Source organism: Denticeps clupeoides, chromosome 4, assembly GCF_900700375.1.
Source record: "Denticeps clupeoides chromosome 4, fDenClu1.1, whole genome shotgun sequence".
Taxonomy (NCBI): Eukaryota; Metazoa; Chordata; class Actinopteri; order Clupeiformes; family Denticipitidae; genus Denticeps; species Denticeps clupeoides.
In genome coordinates, this window is record NC_041710.1 from 32,853,624 (window position 1) to 32,869,173 (window position 15,550).

Here is a 15,550-nt window from a genome sequence, read left to right on the forward strand (position 1 = left end):
CTTCCCAGCATGTCACACCTCTGCGCTTCCTTCCCCCGTAAGTCCGTAGTCATGACACATTGTGACAGTACAATGGCAGAGGAGATGATTTTTAATTCTGCTCATGAAAAGATTAATGAAAAACAAGCTTGAAAGATTTTCGAAAAACAAGGTGATTCAAGCTGAACACGTCACAGCCGTGCAATAGGACATGAAGAGACAGGACTGTCAGAAAATCTAACACTGATATATGAGCTTCCTGTTTGTTGATTTGGTTGGCAGGAAGTCCCTGGAGCACGAGTGAACCCAGTATTGAGCCCGAGGGCCAGAGCTCTGGTGGGGGGGAAGAGAACTACCACCGGAACATGTCCTGGCTGCATGTATGATACACATTCCGTACATGTCTATCCCATTATCACACCCAATTTAGTTCAAAAGCACAGTAGGAAAAGGGGAAACCAGGAAATGGTCAAACTTGTACAATTTAAAGGGTAACGGGGTGGACACAAGCATTTCATACCACATATTGAGAAGCACATTCAAGATCTAATTTCCAAGACCTTGACCTGCTCTTTTTTTTAACATTCTGGTTCTTACTTCCATGGTACATCTGTTCAGAACAGGTATTAAATACAAATGGCATGCAATGTTATTACAGTGAGTCTTCCATCCGAGAAGATGCCGCTGTTTTTGATGATCTCTTTTTATTTGATAGTGTTCCTCTGTTCCTGATGCAGAGCCTTCTCTGTTCCAGTTTATTTTCATTTCAGGGTCTTACCAGACAATATATTATTAGCAAATGACAGCTTTATTTGCACCACAATGTTATGGGAACATGTATTTTTATGTAGTGTCAGAAAAATTACCTGTCAAGCAACTCATGAATTCTTAAATTACTGGTTGATAAGTACATTACAATGAAACTAATGAAACCAGCACACTTTCCCATAACCTTTCCCATCACACCAAATCCAAATGCAGTTAAAGAATTTTGCAGAGGACAACATAAACTTTGGTAAAATTGCGTGTGACTTTTTGTCTTTGCTGCCTCTCTCTGCAGGTCATGATTTTGCTGTGTAACCAGCAGAGTTTTATTTGTACCCATCTGGATTTCTGCCACCCGCGCTGCTATCAGCATCACAGCCGCTCCTGCGCCCGGCTGGTCAGAGCCATCAAGCTGCTGTATGGTGAGACGGTGGATGGCCTGCGAGACCACTCCTCCTCCTCCACTGCTGGAGGCAGAGCAAAGAAGAACAAAGAGGTGCTTTAAAACTTGACTCATGTCCATGACTCATGCTTCATAAAGCAGTGTTCACTACAAGCAGTGTTCCTCACATAATTATTTAATGAATGGCCAAAATTTTCCAAACTCATTTCCAAACTTTGCTTCATGCATTTGATTCTTATCTTGATGCTTCTCACTTTTTTCTACACTACTTTACATGATTTTCAAATACAGATACAAGGAATGAGATATAACCTCCCATATGAAACAAACAAAACATGAGAATGTTAACAGAAATTCTTACCATCACAAAATGAACGGAAACAAATAATATAGGAATAGCTTATTATCTTACGATAATAGATAATAGCTTATTATCTTACGCCTATCTTATCTTATAGACCACTCTTTAAATACACAAGCTCTCGTGTGAAATAAAACATAATTTGACCATCATCGCTAATATTACGTGTGTTTTCTCTGAGAGTAACTGTTGTCACCTCAGGCCAGCATTTTTATTTAATTTCATAGCCAGAAAGTCACCAAGCAATGTCATTATGATTTAATTGATTCTGGCCTGTCACTGCATCAATGCAGCTGATGTATTGTGTGTGTGTGTGTGTGTGTGTGTGTGTGTGTGTGTGTGTGTGTGTGTGTGACAACAGTGTTCTGATAAGTCTTGCCTAAGGACCCCATCCATGAAGAGACGTCCCACAGACAGCAGTGCTGAGGGGAAGAAGGACACAGGCATGCTGAAATATATCCGTAACCAGGTCTGCACACATTCAGCTCACACATTTCAAGTCAAACAGGGTTCATGAGGGTTCAAAACACTCACAGATCAGCAAAAGAACAGGAGGCACCACATTCACTTTCACAGGGAAATGACACCAGGAGAAATGTTCAGTAACCGGTCCAGTAGATCAGTGGTCCACAGTGAGTCAGTCACTCTCCAACCCCTCTCCTTTCTGTATGTGTGTGTGTGTGTGTGTTTATACAGGTGATGAGCCTGTCACCAGCACCCCTGTCGTTATTAATAAAAGCTGCTCCCATCCTGACGGAGGACATGTATGGAGATATCCAGCCAGCTGCCTGGGAACTGCTGCTCAGTGTAGATGAGCACATGGCTGCTGCAGCCGGTAAGGTCAACATACACACGCACACACATCCTCCCCCTTGAATGATCCAGAAATCCAGTTGTCCAGTTTATGGTTTTCATTAAAGGTACATACATTTAGTTAGTACATTTTTGTGAATTTTAGCTTGTGTTATATATTGTGTTATATTATATGTGTTCTATTTTTAATTCGCGTTGTGAGTTAAGTGGCATTATTGTGACTTGATTTCCCTTCCAGCGGCAATGTTCCTACTGTGCGCAGTTAAAGTTCCAGACACTGTGACTGAGATGATGATGGCCGAGTTTCAGCACCAGGAGGCTGGCCAGCGCATCAACTCTGTCCTCAAATTTTACACTCTGTGGCGGTTCCGCTACCAGGTGTGGCCTCGCATGGAGGAAGGGGCACAGCAGATATTCAAGGTAAACAGGAGTGACATGGAGGCTGAGGGGTAGATAGGTGCCTGATTGGAAACAGCATATTATAACATTCTAACACCATTCTAACACATTCTAACAGGGGCAGTGGTGGCCTAGCGGTTAAGGAATCGGCCCAGTAATCAGAAGGTTGCCGGTTCGAATCCCGATCCGCCAAGGTGCCACTGAGGTGCCACTGAGCAAAGCACCGTCCCCACACACTGCTCCCTGGGCGCCTGTCATGGCTGCCCACTGCTCACTCAGGGTGATGGGTTAAATGCAGAGGACAAATTTCACTGTGTGCACCGTGTGCTGTGCTGCTGTGTATCGCATGTGACAATCACTTCACTTCACTTCACTTCACTTAGAAATATTCTGGTCTCATAGGACTCTTCTGCAGGTCTTGGCCTGATGACATTTTCTAGGACATGTTCGTTCAGTCAGTTCTGGTTGCTCTGTGTAGCTCCAAAAACACTCAAAATTTACATTAACATTTACAATTACAGCATTTATTAGACGCCCTTATTCAGAGCGACTTATAATCAGTAGTTACAGGGACAGTCCACCCCTTGAGCAATTTAGGGTTAAGTGTCTTGCTCAGGGACACAATGGTAGTAAGTGGGATTTGAACCTGGGTCTTCTGGTTCATAGGCAAGTGTGTTACCCAATAGGCTTCTACCACCCCTGTAGTGACTGTAGTCAAAACAGTCCTGCAGGTCTTGCTTGAACCACTGATATGCTGATTATATTTTATTATATGTCCTGTTGTTTGCTGGTAAAATTAATCTAATATTATATTATTGACACATGCATTTTCATGTTTGGCAGTCAGTATAAATTCTGCTGGTGAAATAAACTCTTGCTCAGCACTTGCAAAGCTGGGCCTAATACATTATATCCATATAACTAATGCCATAACATATATGATTATTATTTGTCTGCTACAGATCCCACCTCCCAGCATAAACTTTACGCTCCCCTCCCCGATACTTGGCATGCCTTGTGTTCCCATGTTCGACCCTCCCTGGGTTCCCCAGAACACCGGGAGCGTGCAGGACCCCATCAGCGAAGACCAGTCTGTACGTTGTACATGATCTCACACCTATCTGATTTACTTTTTACATTCATATTCCTCTGGACAGTGTAGCAGAGCGATTAAGACCAGTGCTTTTTTCAGTAAACTTTTACTATTTTACTGTAAAATATACATTTTATGAATGTGACTTTTACTTGAAATGTATACATTTTTTAACTTTTGTGAAACAAAGTCTTTGGTCAAATGGCTTTCCCACAATCATTATGTCACTGTGTGTGTGTGTGTAGAAATCATTCTCTGCTCGTGCGGTGTCACGCTCTCATCAGCGGGCAGAGCACATCCTGAAAAACCTGCAGCAGGAAGAGGAGAGGCGGAGACTGGGCAGAGAGGCGTCAATCATCACCGCTATCCCCATCGCCCATGAGGCCTGTTACGAGCCAACCTGCAGCCCCCCACCTGAACAGGAGGAAGAGGGTATACACACACATACTCACATTTACATGCGCAAACGCAAACATGAACAGACATGAATGTTTATCTGTTTATTTTTTGCTCACTTCTCCCTAATTTCTCTGTAGAAGAGGTGGTGAACCTGGCGTCTCGCCGGTTGTCTGTCAGCCCCTCCTGTGCATCTTCAAACTCCCACCGGAACTACTCCTTCCGTCGGGGGTCTATGTGGAGTGTACGCTCAGCTGTTAGCGCTGAGGGTGAACCCTTTTCTCATTCGTTTATGTCGTTCTTGGTTTAGACATCAGGCTATAGCTGTAGGTTGTATGCAGTAGACAGATATTAATATTTTGATGACTGGTAGACAGATATGATCATTTGTAGGGAAAACGAGTAACAGGCTGCTTGTTTCCAGATGAGGAGAACACTACAGAACACACCCCCACTCACTACATGCTCCAGCCACCTCAGGCTGTGTTTCCCGCCTGCATCTGTGCAGCTGTCCTCCCCATTGTCCACCTGATGGAAGATGGGGAGGTGCGTGAGGACGGCGTTGCAGGTATGTGTGGACTAATACATTTGACATTTGAGTTTTTATGAAAGTATAAGAAGAACATTTTGACAGGTTATATGTGTGTGTGTGTGTGTGTGTGTCAGTCAGTGCAGTTGCCCAGCAGGTACTGTGGAACTGCCTGATTGAGGACCCTGCCCTGGTGTTACGCCACTTCCTGGAGAAGCTCACAGTCAGCAACAGACAGGTAGGTGAGCAGTGAAAGTAATTCCACGTAGAGGCTGGGCTGGGCTGTTAGGTAATGCCCTTCGTCTTCCACTTGTCCCCCTCCCGGATCCTGACCAGACGGTAAGCGCTGTGTAGATCGAGTTTGGTGAAGATGCAGGGGGGCTAGCGCCCCTGGGGAGGAGTTTAATGTCCAGATTGTACGGGTTATGTGGAGTGGGCGATGTGGGACGATGTATTGAACACTGCCAAAAGGTGCTGGTGGCCCAGTGAATGGCATGGCCATTGGAAAAAACACAGTTGTGGATTCGTGCTGGATCTCGATAACCGGAGGGGCACAATTTTGAACAGCACCTGACCTGAGTCCCTTGACAGCGCGTGGAGGGTCGCAGTGGCTGGTGGGCTGGCCAAGGCAGGTGGACGTCCATCAGATTTATGGCCGCCTGGGAATCCACCAGTGCATGCCTCTCGCGTTGGCCAGGGGTGGGTTTTGACAAGATCAGAGTGACGTGTACTGTGCACCTGGTGGCTGAGCAGGGGGTTTCAGAAGTCACCAGGAGGCTCCGTGACCTTGGCAAGTTGTCTGTTGGTTCTTTCAAGTGTCATTGTGGACAAGAGGGGCTGAAGTGGTTGCTGCCCCCACAGCAGTAACAGAGGTTCTTCTCTTTGCTGCCACTCCTGAGGTGACAGGGGACTGCGGGTGAAACCAAGTGGCCGTAGTGCTGCCGTAGTGGGATTTGGTAGCACGTGTGGGTTGAGGGCGTGGATTAGATGGTTGCCTGCATCTCTCGTGGCTTACAAATACGAGGGTTAGCAGCATATGAGTTTGCGATGTGTTGTTTGTTGTGCTGCCATTTATGTTGTGCTCTGTCTTCTTCGGGTTTGGGGTGCGGGGGGCCCCTGTGCCCCCTGGTGGCCACGCGGTGTGCCTGTGGCTATGACAGTGCTTGTTGTTGTGTGTGTGTGCATGTGTGTGTTTTACCAGGATGAACTGATGTACATGCTGAGGAAGCTGCTGCTGAATATTGGAGATCTACCTGCCCAGACATCACACATCCTCTTTAACTACCTGGTAAGTCCACGCCTTCAACAGGGAGCTCAGTAAACAACATGATGGAGGGTAAATCGAGCCCAAATGTGTGGCTATTAATCAATTTGTGAATTGATTCATAAGCATGTGATTTTTAGCAAATTATTAATAATTCCACATGTTTGATGACTAACAATGTTCTTATAACAAGGCCTGGACAGAAGCAGATCCCCAGAGGTCATCCACAATTGTTATAAGATAACTGAAATTAGAGTAGGTCTGATCATTATCACTGTAGGGACCCGAGATTTTAATTCAGATATTCAACATACTCAGGAAAAGTTCCTTTTGGGAACTTTATTATATACAAATAAAAGAAGTATGTTTCATTGATACACATTCATACATTTGTCTTGATAAATGTTACTGTGCTGGATTTTTAGCTTGGATTTTGGACTCATGTCAACTTATGAGGGCAGGGGGTCATTGAAGCTGAAGGCTGGAGAAGATGCTGCTTGGTCTTCTTCTGTTCTGTTCAGTCAGGTTGTTTGTTTGTTTCTGCTTCTTTTCCTTCTCTGCTTTTTCTGCTAAGTTGGCAATGGGATGCCAAATTTATCTGCAGTAAGACCACACCCCAGGTTGAGGCCTTAGCCAATGGTGTGATGCTGCAGGGAGGGTTGGCGTTGCTTCTCCCTTTGACCGGAGATTAATTAATTTTGATGCTCATTATAAGAAAGTGATATAAGTCTTATGCAATACACTCTCGTTAGCCACTCATTCCACATTCACTCAGGTTAAAACAATGGTGGTTACAGAGACAGAGACAGTACATGTGTATTATTCTGTATCATGGCATACCACATTTTGTCAATAACTAGGAAATCTGAAGTTAACTAGGTATGTCCTTTGAACATGGTACATGTGAGATTAGAGTCTATTGTCCCACCAAATGACATAAGTCCAAAAGGATCCAATTTGGGGGGATGTTAATGGACTGTGTTCCCCTACAATAAAGAATAATTCATTATACTCATTTGAGCATGGTTTAGTTTATTACATGTATGTGTGCTTACTAAGGATATGATAACATAATTATAACAATTATTTAAGCACACATAAACCAATTTTTTCTAATAAATATTTTATTTAATACACTTGCCCATTTATTATGCAAATGTTGATGTCATGCCTGAGGTGGAGGGAGAGGAACGATGGACTGAGAGTTTATTTCTTTTCTTTGGGGAACACAATAGGTATAAATAATTCAGAAAACCAAATTCACCGCACTGAGTGCTGAAGGGAAGTATTCTCTGTCAGTGGGTTTGCCCACAGTTAAACGCCGACCAAGTTGTTTGCCTTGGAATGGCTGAGCATACATTTACATTTACAGCATTTATCCAGAGCAATTTACAATCAGTAGTTACAGGGACAGTCCACCTGGAGCAATTTAGCGTTAAGTTTCTTGCTCAGGGACACAATGGTAGTATGTGGGATTTGAACCTGGGTCTTCTGGTTCATAGTGTGTTACCCACTAAGCAACTACTGGATGAGACATCACAAGCCTGAAAGTGCCTAGGAAGGGAACACGAGAAGGTACCCACAACCCAGAAGTGCTAGATAAGTAACGGCAAGTGCACATTACGGGATTACCCTTATCATTACGGGATTACCCTTACCCTGGAGCCAGCAGTGACACAAGACATGACACGCATACAGAGACATTGACCCTAATACTCAGAGAGTGTGTCGCGGACATGGCAGTTGATAAGTGACTTTTGAGTTATTTGCACATTTTAAATTAGGTGACAATTTTGCATGGGTTGATATAAAATATATATCTTATATATTTACTGAGTTGATTTCCAGTCAGGCAGCTCCATCCAATGCTGCATGTTTATACAAAACTGAAAAGCTTTTGCAAAGAGTTGCTAAAATGTCCTATTACATTTATTTTACATTATAGTACCTTGAAAAATTTATTGGTCTCAAGCCAGCATGATTTCTGAAACTGCACTACTCCATAGACATGCTCTTATTTTGGCCATTTATTCCTGAGCCCAAGGAGGCATAGGGTTCAACAGGCTGGGTTGTCATCGTGGAATCTTTCCGTCTGTGTGTAGGTGGGACTGATTATGTATTTTGTACGGACACCATGTGAGTGGGGCATGGACGCCATTTCAGCCACGCTGACCTTCCTGTGGGAGGTGGTGGGATACGTAGAGGGCCTGTTCTTCAAGGACCTCAAACAGACTATGAAGAAGGAGCAGTGTGAAGTCAAACTGCTTGTCACTGCCTCCATGCCTGGTAATTCAGGTTTTTATTTCATCCTAAGGTTGAGAGCCAAGAATATGATTCACTCTGTCACATGAGGAGTGTTTATTAATGTCACATTGACAAATTCACTTATCAATTTGCTTGAATTACAGGGTTGATAAATGCATGTCTAGTTTAGTTGTAAGGGTGGTCCTGAGATGTTTCTAGTGTAGAGAATGATAGGAGAAATGTTTTGGCATTCATGAACATTCCATGAATTTTTTCTATTTATTTTTCCATTCCATTTATTTAGTTTGTTGTTTGGTCTCTGGTCCAAGAGAGTGGGGAATACCAAACTCCCTATAAATTGTCACGTGTGTTGCATTAATGCATATTTGCTCATTATAGGAACTAAAACACTGGTGGTACATGGACAGAATGAGTGTGACATTCCCACCCAGCTTCCTGTGCATGAGGACACACAGTTTGAGGCATTGCTAAAGGTCAGTCCTGCCATCTGTTCCCGATTCTAACCTGCCGCTCTGAGTGGATTCAGTAACACAGATGTTGGTGTACCTTGGCAGGAGTGTTTGGAATTCTTCAACATCCCAGAGGCTCGTGCTGCACATTACTTCCTGATGGACAAACGCTGGAACCTCATCCACTATGCCAAGGTGCCTCTCGAGACATAAAACACAGGAAACACAGTTATTTTTTCTTACAGTCAACCCAACTTGCTGTGTCTCTGTCAGACCTATGTTAGGGACATATACCCCTTCAGAAGATCTGTGTCTCCACAACTGAACTTGGTTCACATGCTGCCAGAGAAGGGCCAGGAGCTCATTCAGAAGCAGGTGTGTGCAAAAGTGTGTGTGTGTGTGTGTGTGTGTGTGTGTGTGTGTGTGTGTGTGAGATAGAGAGTGTTTGAGTTCAAGTTGACCTTTTTTGATGTTATGTAAAGCAGGATCTGACTGATGTTCCCTCAGGTGTTTTCCAGAAAGCTGGAAGAAGTTGGCCGAGTTCTGTTCCTGGTCTCTCTGACGCAGCACATGCCTGCCATGCACAAGCAATCCCATGTCTCCCTGCTACAGGAGGACCTGCTGCGTCTGCCCTCGTTCCCACGAACTGCCATCGATGCGGAGTTCTCGCTATTTAATGAGCCTCAGGGTACGGAAACACAGACAGAAAAGGATAGAGCTTCCTGCAAAAACATGGAGCTGTGGTGATCCTTTGTGCTTGTTATACATATATAACATTATAAATTAGAAGCTAGGATAGAAGCATTGTTACCAAGTTGACTGGATTTGAATTCATGAATATGTGGTCAGGGAACAACATTACTTTTTAAGCATATAAAATCTTGCTCGAGCTAACTGTGTGTGACTGTGTGTGATTGTGTCTGTGTGTGTATATGTGGGCATGCTTATGTGTCTTTGTGTGTTTGTGACCCTGTAGGCAAGGAGCTGTTTGGTTTGGACACGCTGCACAAAATGCTATGGATAAAGCTACTGGAGGAGATGTTTCTGGGCATGCCCAGCGAATACCCATGGGGAGATGAGATGATGCTGTTTTTAAATGTGCTGAACGGTGCCCTGTTGCTGCACCCCGAGGACAGCGCCCTCCTCCGGCAGTACACTGCTACTGCCGTCAACACTGCAGTCCATTTCAACCACCTGTTCTCTCTCAGCGGCTACCAGTGGATCCTGCCCACCATGCTGCAGGTGAGCTTCAGCTTCACTCAAAACTTACTTGGTTCTGTCAAAATGTGCATTCCAGTTGCATAGACAGAGGCTTCTACTGTATTTGTGTATTGTGTGTATGCATCTCTACAGGTGTATGCTGACTATGAAAGCAACCCACTGCTGAGGCAGGGGATTGAATTCTGCTGCAGGCAGTTCTACATCCTCCACCGTAAACCCTTCATACTGCAGCTGTTTGCCAGTGTGGCCCCCCTGCTGGAGTTTACGGTGAGTGGAGTGGAGCTTTAGAGTGGTACATGTGAAATTGCAAACCAGAACAAAATCACACCCTGAGCAAAAACTGACCGGTACCTAGACCAAAAGCCAAAACATTTTTGGAGTGCCAGCTGGTGTGTGTGTGTGTGTGTGTGTGTGTGATTGGCCTTACAATCATTAATAAACAAAGTCAGCCGTATGAATGAAATGCCCTTCTTAAAAAGTTGCAGGATTGCTTCATATAATTCTGGTTAGGTTGATTTTCCAGTTTGAGCTATTGATGCAGCATTTGAGCAGCAGCATTGATGGCATCCTTTAATCCATTCATACCCAAAAACAGTGTTTCTGTTTGCCTCAGACATGCACCAGTACAGGCCTGTCCAAGGGAGTCTCTGCTCAGTGCCTGTTTGACCTTTTGGTGTCTCTGGAGGGAGAAACAGCAGATGTCCTGGACTCCCTGGAACTAGTAAAGGCAGAGAAACCTCTGCGCTCTCTTGGTAACACACTCTCACACACACGTGCACCTACACACAGTAATGCTGTAAAGCCAATCTCATCAGTTTTCTATTTTCACCCAGACTTCTGTTACGGCAATGAAGATATGTCATTCTCAATCAGTGAGTCTATCAAGCTCTGTGTGACAGTGGTGGCCTATGCCCCAGAATCATTCAGGAGGTCAGGATTTATTCATTTATTTCTTCTAAACCCATTATGTGACACAGATTGATTCATATTCACTGTGTGTGTGTGTGTGTGTGTGTGTGTGTGTGTGTGTAGCTTGCAGATGCTGATGGTTCTGGAGGCATTGGTCCCATGTTTTCTGCAGAAACTGAAGCGAAACACCACGGCCCTGGAGTCAGCATCAGCTGCAAGGGATGAGATTGCTGCTATAGCAGCTCTGGCTACATCACTTCAGGCACTTTTGTACAGTGTGGAGTCCCTCACACGGTATACATTCACAAACACACACACACACACACACACACACACTTGCATAGTGTAAAATGTGTTTTTTTTTTGTAGTCCTATGACTGCCCCTCAGATGAGCCGCTCTGATCAAGGTCATAAAGGAACCACCACAGCCAATCACACTATGACAGGAGGAGTCACAGCACGGTGCGTTTTGACAAACACACACACACGGATTATACACAAAATTTGGTGATTATGAGCAACACGTGATCAACATGTGCTGCAGGGATAACCTACACTTGCTGGAGGAAGGTCAGGGCATGCCCCGTGAGGAGCTGGATGAGAGGATGGCTCGTGAGGAGTTCCGGCGGCCACGCGAGTCCCTGCTCAACATCTGCACTGAGTTCTACAAGCACTGTGGGCCCCGCCTCAAGATCCTGCAGAATGTGGCGGGAGAGCCACGTGTCACTGCACTAGAACTGCTGGACATCAAATCACACATGAGGTACGTGCGTCACTTCCCATCTGGACAGACAGTGAGAGCCGCACACCGTACAGAGCTGCATGGGAATGGGAACTGCAGAAGTTCTGTCTAAATCCGCCATTTCCGTGATGCCTGCATGCATGGTAACACAATAGAGTTTCAGACTCGGATCCATTTTTTGGATTTGTCTCCCTCTGAGTCCCTCACTAAACTGATCCGGGTGTGTGTGTGTGTGTCATGTCCATGCCAACTCAGCCCCCCCATGACACACTCCCCCTCCCTGAGTATTAGGGTCTGTGTCTAGTAAGTCCCAATCATTTAGTGTATATAGGCTCGTTGTGTCTAATCCACCACCCTTCAGAAGCCCTGTGTGATCCAGGGTCTGCAGAGCCGATATCCAACAGGACTTCCAAGATCTCCCGGTGTCCCATGTGTCTTTTCCCCAAGGACTGGTATGTGCTGTTTAATTGTGAGAGTGACGTCTCTGTGTATCATGCAGGATTGGGTGTAAGCCCATGGACTTCCTGAGTGGGTCATGACATCTAATCAAGGCGTTGGACTTGGTGGATGTTAAACTGTGAGCCAAGAACAGAGAGGCTGTGTCACTGCTTCAGTCTAAATAAGCATTTACATTTACATTTACCACATGTGCAGGGGTGAACAAGTTTATTAGGGAACGGGGCACTGGTGTGTGCTTATGGAACATAGTTGAGGCTCCGGTGGGCTGTCTGAGTGTCTATCTTTCCTCTGCTGCATGTCGGCATGAACTGCAAGCGCAAGGAACGTGCCCTCTGAACTGGGCTTGGGGAACGGAAGGGTTCTTTGTGGAAAATTGATTGCTCCATGAACGTGTGGCATTCCGGTAAAATTGGCAGCAGCTGTCAGGCAGAGAGAACCACGTGCCCTAATAGCAAGACGTGGTGGCCTCTCTGAGGACTTCTGGCCAGGGGATGCAAAATGTTGTGCAGATCCATACCTGACGACCCATCAATGCTGCTGCACTCGTCCATCGGCGTTGTGGGCTTTGCAGCCTGTATGGGGGGTATGAAGGACTCTTCGTCTGCTTCTGCCTCTTCCTCTGCAAACACCTCATTAGAAACAGCAATTTGTTGTCCATTAAAAAAAAAAAACGCTGTATTTTAGTTTTTTTAGTTCTGATCAGAATTCAGTTGGTCAACTGCTTGTAACTGGTCTGATCTTAATACTTGATTATAAATTTGACAGTTGCACCTGGTCTGTTGGACCACATTATGTGGAATGGTGTTCTATAAGAGTAGACTTTTACTACAATTATTAATTCTCATTAATTCTGTTGGGTTTTCTGCTCACATTTGTAATACGTTATATGTTTATTTCCTATGTGTGTGTGCCCAGACTAGCAGAGATTGCCCATTCTCTGCTGAAACTGGCTCCTTATGACACCTTGACCATGGAGAGCCGCGGTCTGCGCCGCTACATCACTGAGATGCTGCCCATTACAGACTGGTCAGCAGAGGCCGTGCGGCCAGCCCTCATCCTCATCCTGAAGAGACTGGACCGCATGTTCAACAAGATCCACAAGATGCCCACTCTCAGGTGCGCTCGCCCACAAGCTCTGTGCTCCAGGTCTGTGGCTACATCTTCACTCTCCTCTCTCGCTGTTGGGTGGTGTGGTGGTGATGTGTTTTTGTGACTGAGATGTTTAAAGTTGAGTTCCGTACTTCTGTTGTCTGTGTGATCAGATTTGAATAGAATGAAAAATGTATAATATAGCCACAAAATCGCAAGCTAGACATAAAACTAAAGAAAAAGGAGATCTCTGATGGAGGCTATATTTGTGCGTGTGTGTGTGTGTGTGTATGCATGTGTGTTTGTTCAGACGGCAGGTGGAGTGGGAGGCAGCCAGCAGCCTGATCGAGGGCATCTGCTTAACTCTTCAGCGACAACCAATCATCTCCTTCTTACCTCATCTGCGCTCACTCATCAACGTCTGTGTCAACCTGGTAAGGGCCTTCATCAAACACAGATTAGAACAACCCATAAACAGAGCTCTCCTTTCAACTGAGACCTTACCTGATTTCAGGATCTGAAAACTACACAGCAGGCTGCATTTACACTCATCTGGAACACAGTGGCTAAAAAAACCTGCTAATGTGTGTGCGCACATGCCGCCAGGCTGGAACTAATAGATGGTGCAATACCATGCCTTTTTACCATGCATTTTTATTTAACTGATCCTGATCATAATTGTTCATAGTTGATATAATTTTGAATTAGACTATGTGATTGCAATTCTTTGTTGGCCGATACTGGTGGGTAACAGACTTGCAGGTTTAACACCACACTCTACCAAACACATAACCGCACATTGCTCCATGTGGCCAGGAGCTGCATATATTGCTTGTAAGCAAAATGTCACATAATGTCGCTGTGTTTCTGCTGCAGGTGATGGGCGTGGTCGGCCCCTCCAGTGTAGCGGATGGGTTACCCCTCCTCCACCTCAGCCCCTACCTGTCTCCGCCTCTCCCTTTCAGCACAGCTGTTGTGCGGCTTGTTGCCCTGCAGATTCAGGTAACATAGATACGACCCCTGAACTTGCGCTCAACACTAGGACCTGGAACTTTTATGACATCCCATTCCAATAGGTCCCCCCTTGCAGATTTCCACTCTTCTTGAAAGACTTTCTGTCTGTCCTATGTTTTTGTTTTTCTCACAGTGTTTCTCTCATTTATGTACAGGGTTTGGGATGTATAGAATACATGTAACAGTCAGAATACAAAAATGTGTCTGGATTCAAAATGACATTTTACACTTTACTTTCACTGTGTGTATAATATTTGGTTTCAGTCCTGTAATTCTACTCAACAGGCTTTGAAAGATGACTTCCCACTCAGTCATGTGATCTCGCCTTTCACCAATCAGGAGAGGAGGGAGGGAATGTTGCTCAATCTGTTGATCCCGTTTGTCCTGACTGTGGGCACAGGGAGCAAAGGTCAGTGTGACACAGAAATCATACCATGTGTATGTGTGTGTGTGTGTGTCTACTCCATATTCTTCAATATTCTACTGAAAAACATATCCCAAGAGGGAGTTTTTGTGAGACCCCTGTATTTTGAGGTGACCTAAATGTTTTATGTAATAATGTTCAAAATCAGGCGTGTCTTGCTTTTTTTGGTATGTTTTTTTCTCTTTTTTATTGATATTTCTATCGCATGTGCAGACCCTCCACAAACCTCTGCAGACACTGTGATCAAAGTTGATTATTGTTCAACTTATATTTCTGCGCATTGTGACTCATTAACGCATAACTATAGAAACAAAACATCGAAACGGCGCACAAACATGGAGGAGAGGTTCATTTCTAGCAATTTTATTCAACCGTATCATCTTACCACGATGAAGGAGAAAAATGTTGGATCCTGTAGGTCTGCCAGGTGGGTTTTGACTGTGAACGTTGTTTGTTGTTGGCATTGTCGAAATAGCTTTCTGCTAAAAATTGGAAATATGTTTCCTCTAATCAGAATATTCAGGATACATATGTGAGCATACATCTTCTGTTAAATCTGATCAAAAGTAATCTCACGACTGGACTACTGCAACTCCCTTCTAGCTGGTCTACCACTATGTACCATCCGACCTCTTCAACTCATACAAAATGCAGCAGCACGACTGATCTTCAACCTTCCCAAATTCTCCCATACCACCCCTCTGCTACGTTCCCTTCACTGGCTCCCAGTAGCTGCACGCATCAGGTTCAAAATACTGATGCTGTCCTACAAAGCCAAACATGGAGCAGCACCATCCTACCTCACAGCCCTTATTACACCTCGCACTGCACCTCGTTTACTCCGAGCCTCCAGTACTGCTTGCCTGGTCCCTCCATCTCTGAAGGTAAAAGGAAAACATTCATCTAGACTCTTCTCCGTCTTGGCCCCTCGGTGGTGGAATGAACTTCCCTCAAGGTCAGAACAGCTCAGTCACTG

At 44.9% G+C, this 15,550-nt stretch overlaps 1 protein-coding gene across 18 annotated transcripts in view; it reads left to right on the forward strand.

Moving 5' to 3' along the window:
* The window catches only part of unc80 (unc-80 homolog (C. elegans)), a 52,419-nt gene that overhangs the window by 29,436 nt on the left and 7,433 nt on the right, over window positions 1–15,550 (forward strand). For 13 of the 18 annotated variants that reach the window (XM_028976277.1, XM_028976274.1, XM_028976269.1 and 10 more), the window contains 27 exons: window positions 262–359; window positions 1,040–1,240; window positions 1,870–1,977; window positions 2,205–2,343; window positions 2,560–2,741; window positions 3,683–3,814; window positions 4,059–4,245; window positions 4,350–4,478; window positions 4,634–4,777; window positions 4,876–4,976; window positions 5,940–6,026; window positions 8,105–8,288; window positions 8,646–8,740; window positions 8,822–8,911; window positions 8,990–9,091; window positions 9,224–9,404; window positions 9,693–9,958; window positions 10,070–10,204; window positions 10,551–10,689; window positions 10,771–10,867; window positions 10,970–11,140; window positions 11,216–11,308; window positions 11,391–11,609; window positions 12,963–13,193; window positions 13,447–13,570; window positions 14,013–14,138; window positions 14,436–14,559. In XM_028976277.1, the coding sequence (XP_028832110.1) occupies window positions 262–359; window positions 1,040–1,240; window positions 1,870–1,977; window positions 2,205–2,343; window positions 2,560–2,741; window positions 3,683–3,814; window positions 4,059–4,245; window positions 4,350–4,478; window positions 4,634–4,777; window positions 4,876–4,976; window positions 5,940–6,026; window positions 8,105–8,288; window positions 8,646–8,740; window positions 8,822–8,911; window positions 8,990–9,091; window positions 9,224–9,404; window positions 9,693–9,958; window positions 10,070–10,204; window positions 10,551–10,689; window positions 10,771–10,867; window positions 10,970–11,140; window positions 11,216–11,308; window positions 11,391–11,609; window positions 12,963–13,193; window positions 13,447–13,570; window positions 14,013–14,138; window positions 14,436–14,559 (3,885 nt within the window). The remainder of the gene's footprint in view (window positions 1–261; window positions 360–1,039; window positions 1,241–1,869; window positions 1,978–2,204; window positions 2,344–2,559; window positions 2,742–3,682; window positions 3,815–4,058; window positions 4,246–4,349; window positions 4,479–4,633; window positions 4,778–4,875; window positions 4,977–5,939; window positions 6,027–8,104; window positions 8,289–8,645; window positions 8,741–8,821; window positions 8,912–8,989; window positions 9,092–9,223; window positions 9,405–9,692; window positions 9,959–10,069; window positions 10,205–10,550; window positions 10,690–10,770; window positions 10,868–10,969; window positions 11,141–11,215; window positions 11,309–11,390; window positions 11,610–12,962; window positions 13,194–13,446; window positions 13,571–14,012; window positions 14,139–14,435; window positions 14,560–15,550) is intronic. The other 5 variants (XM_028976272.1, XM_028976280.1, XM_028976286.1 and 2 more) reach the window with 1 other exon arrangement.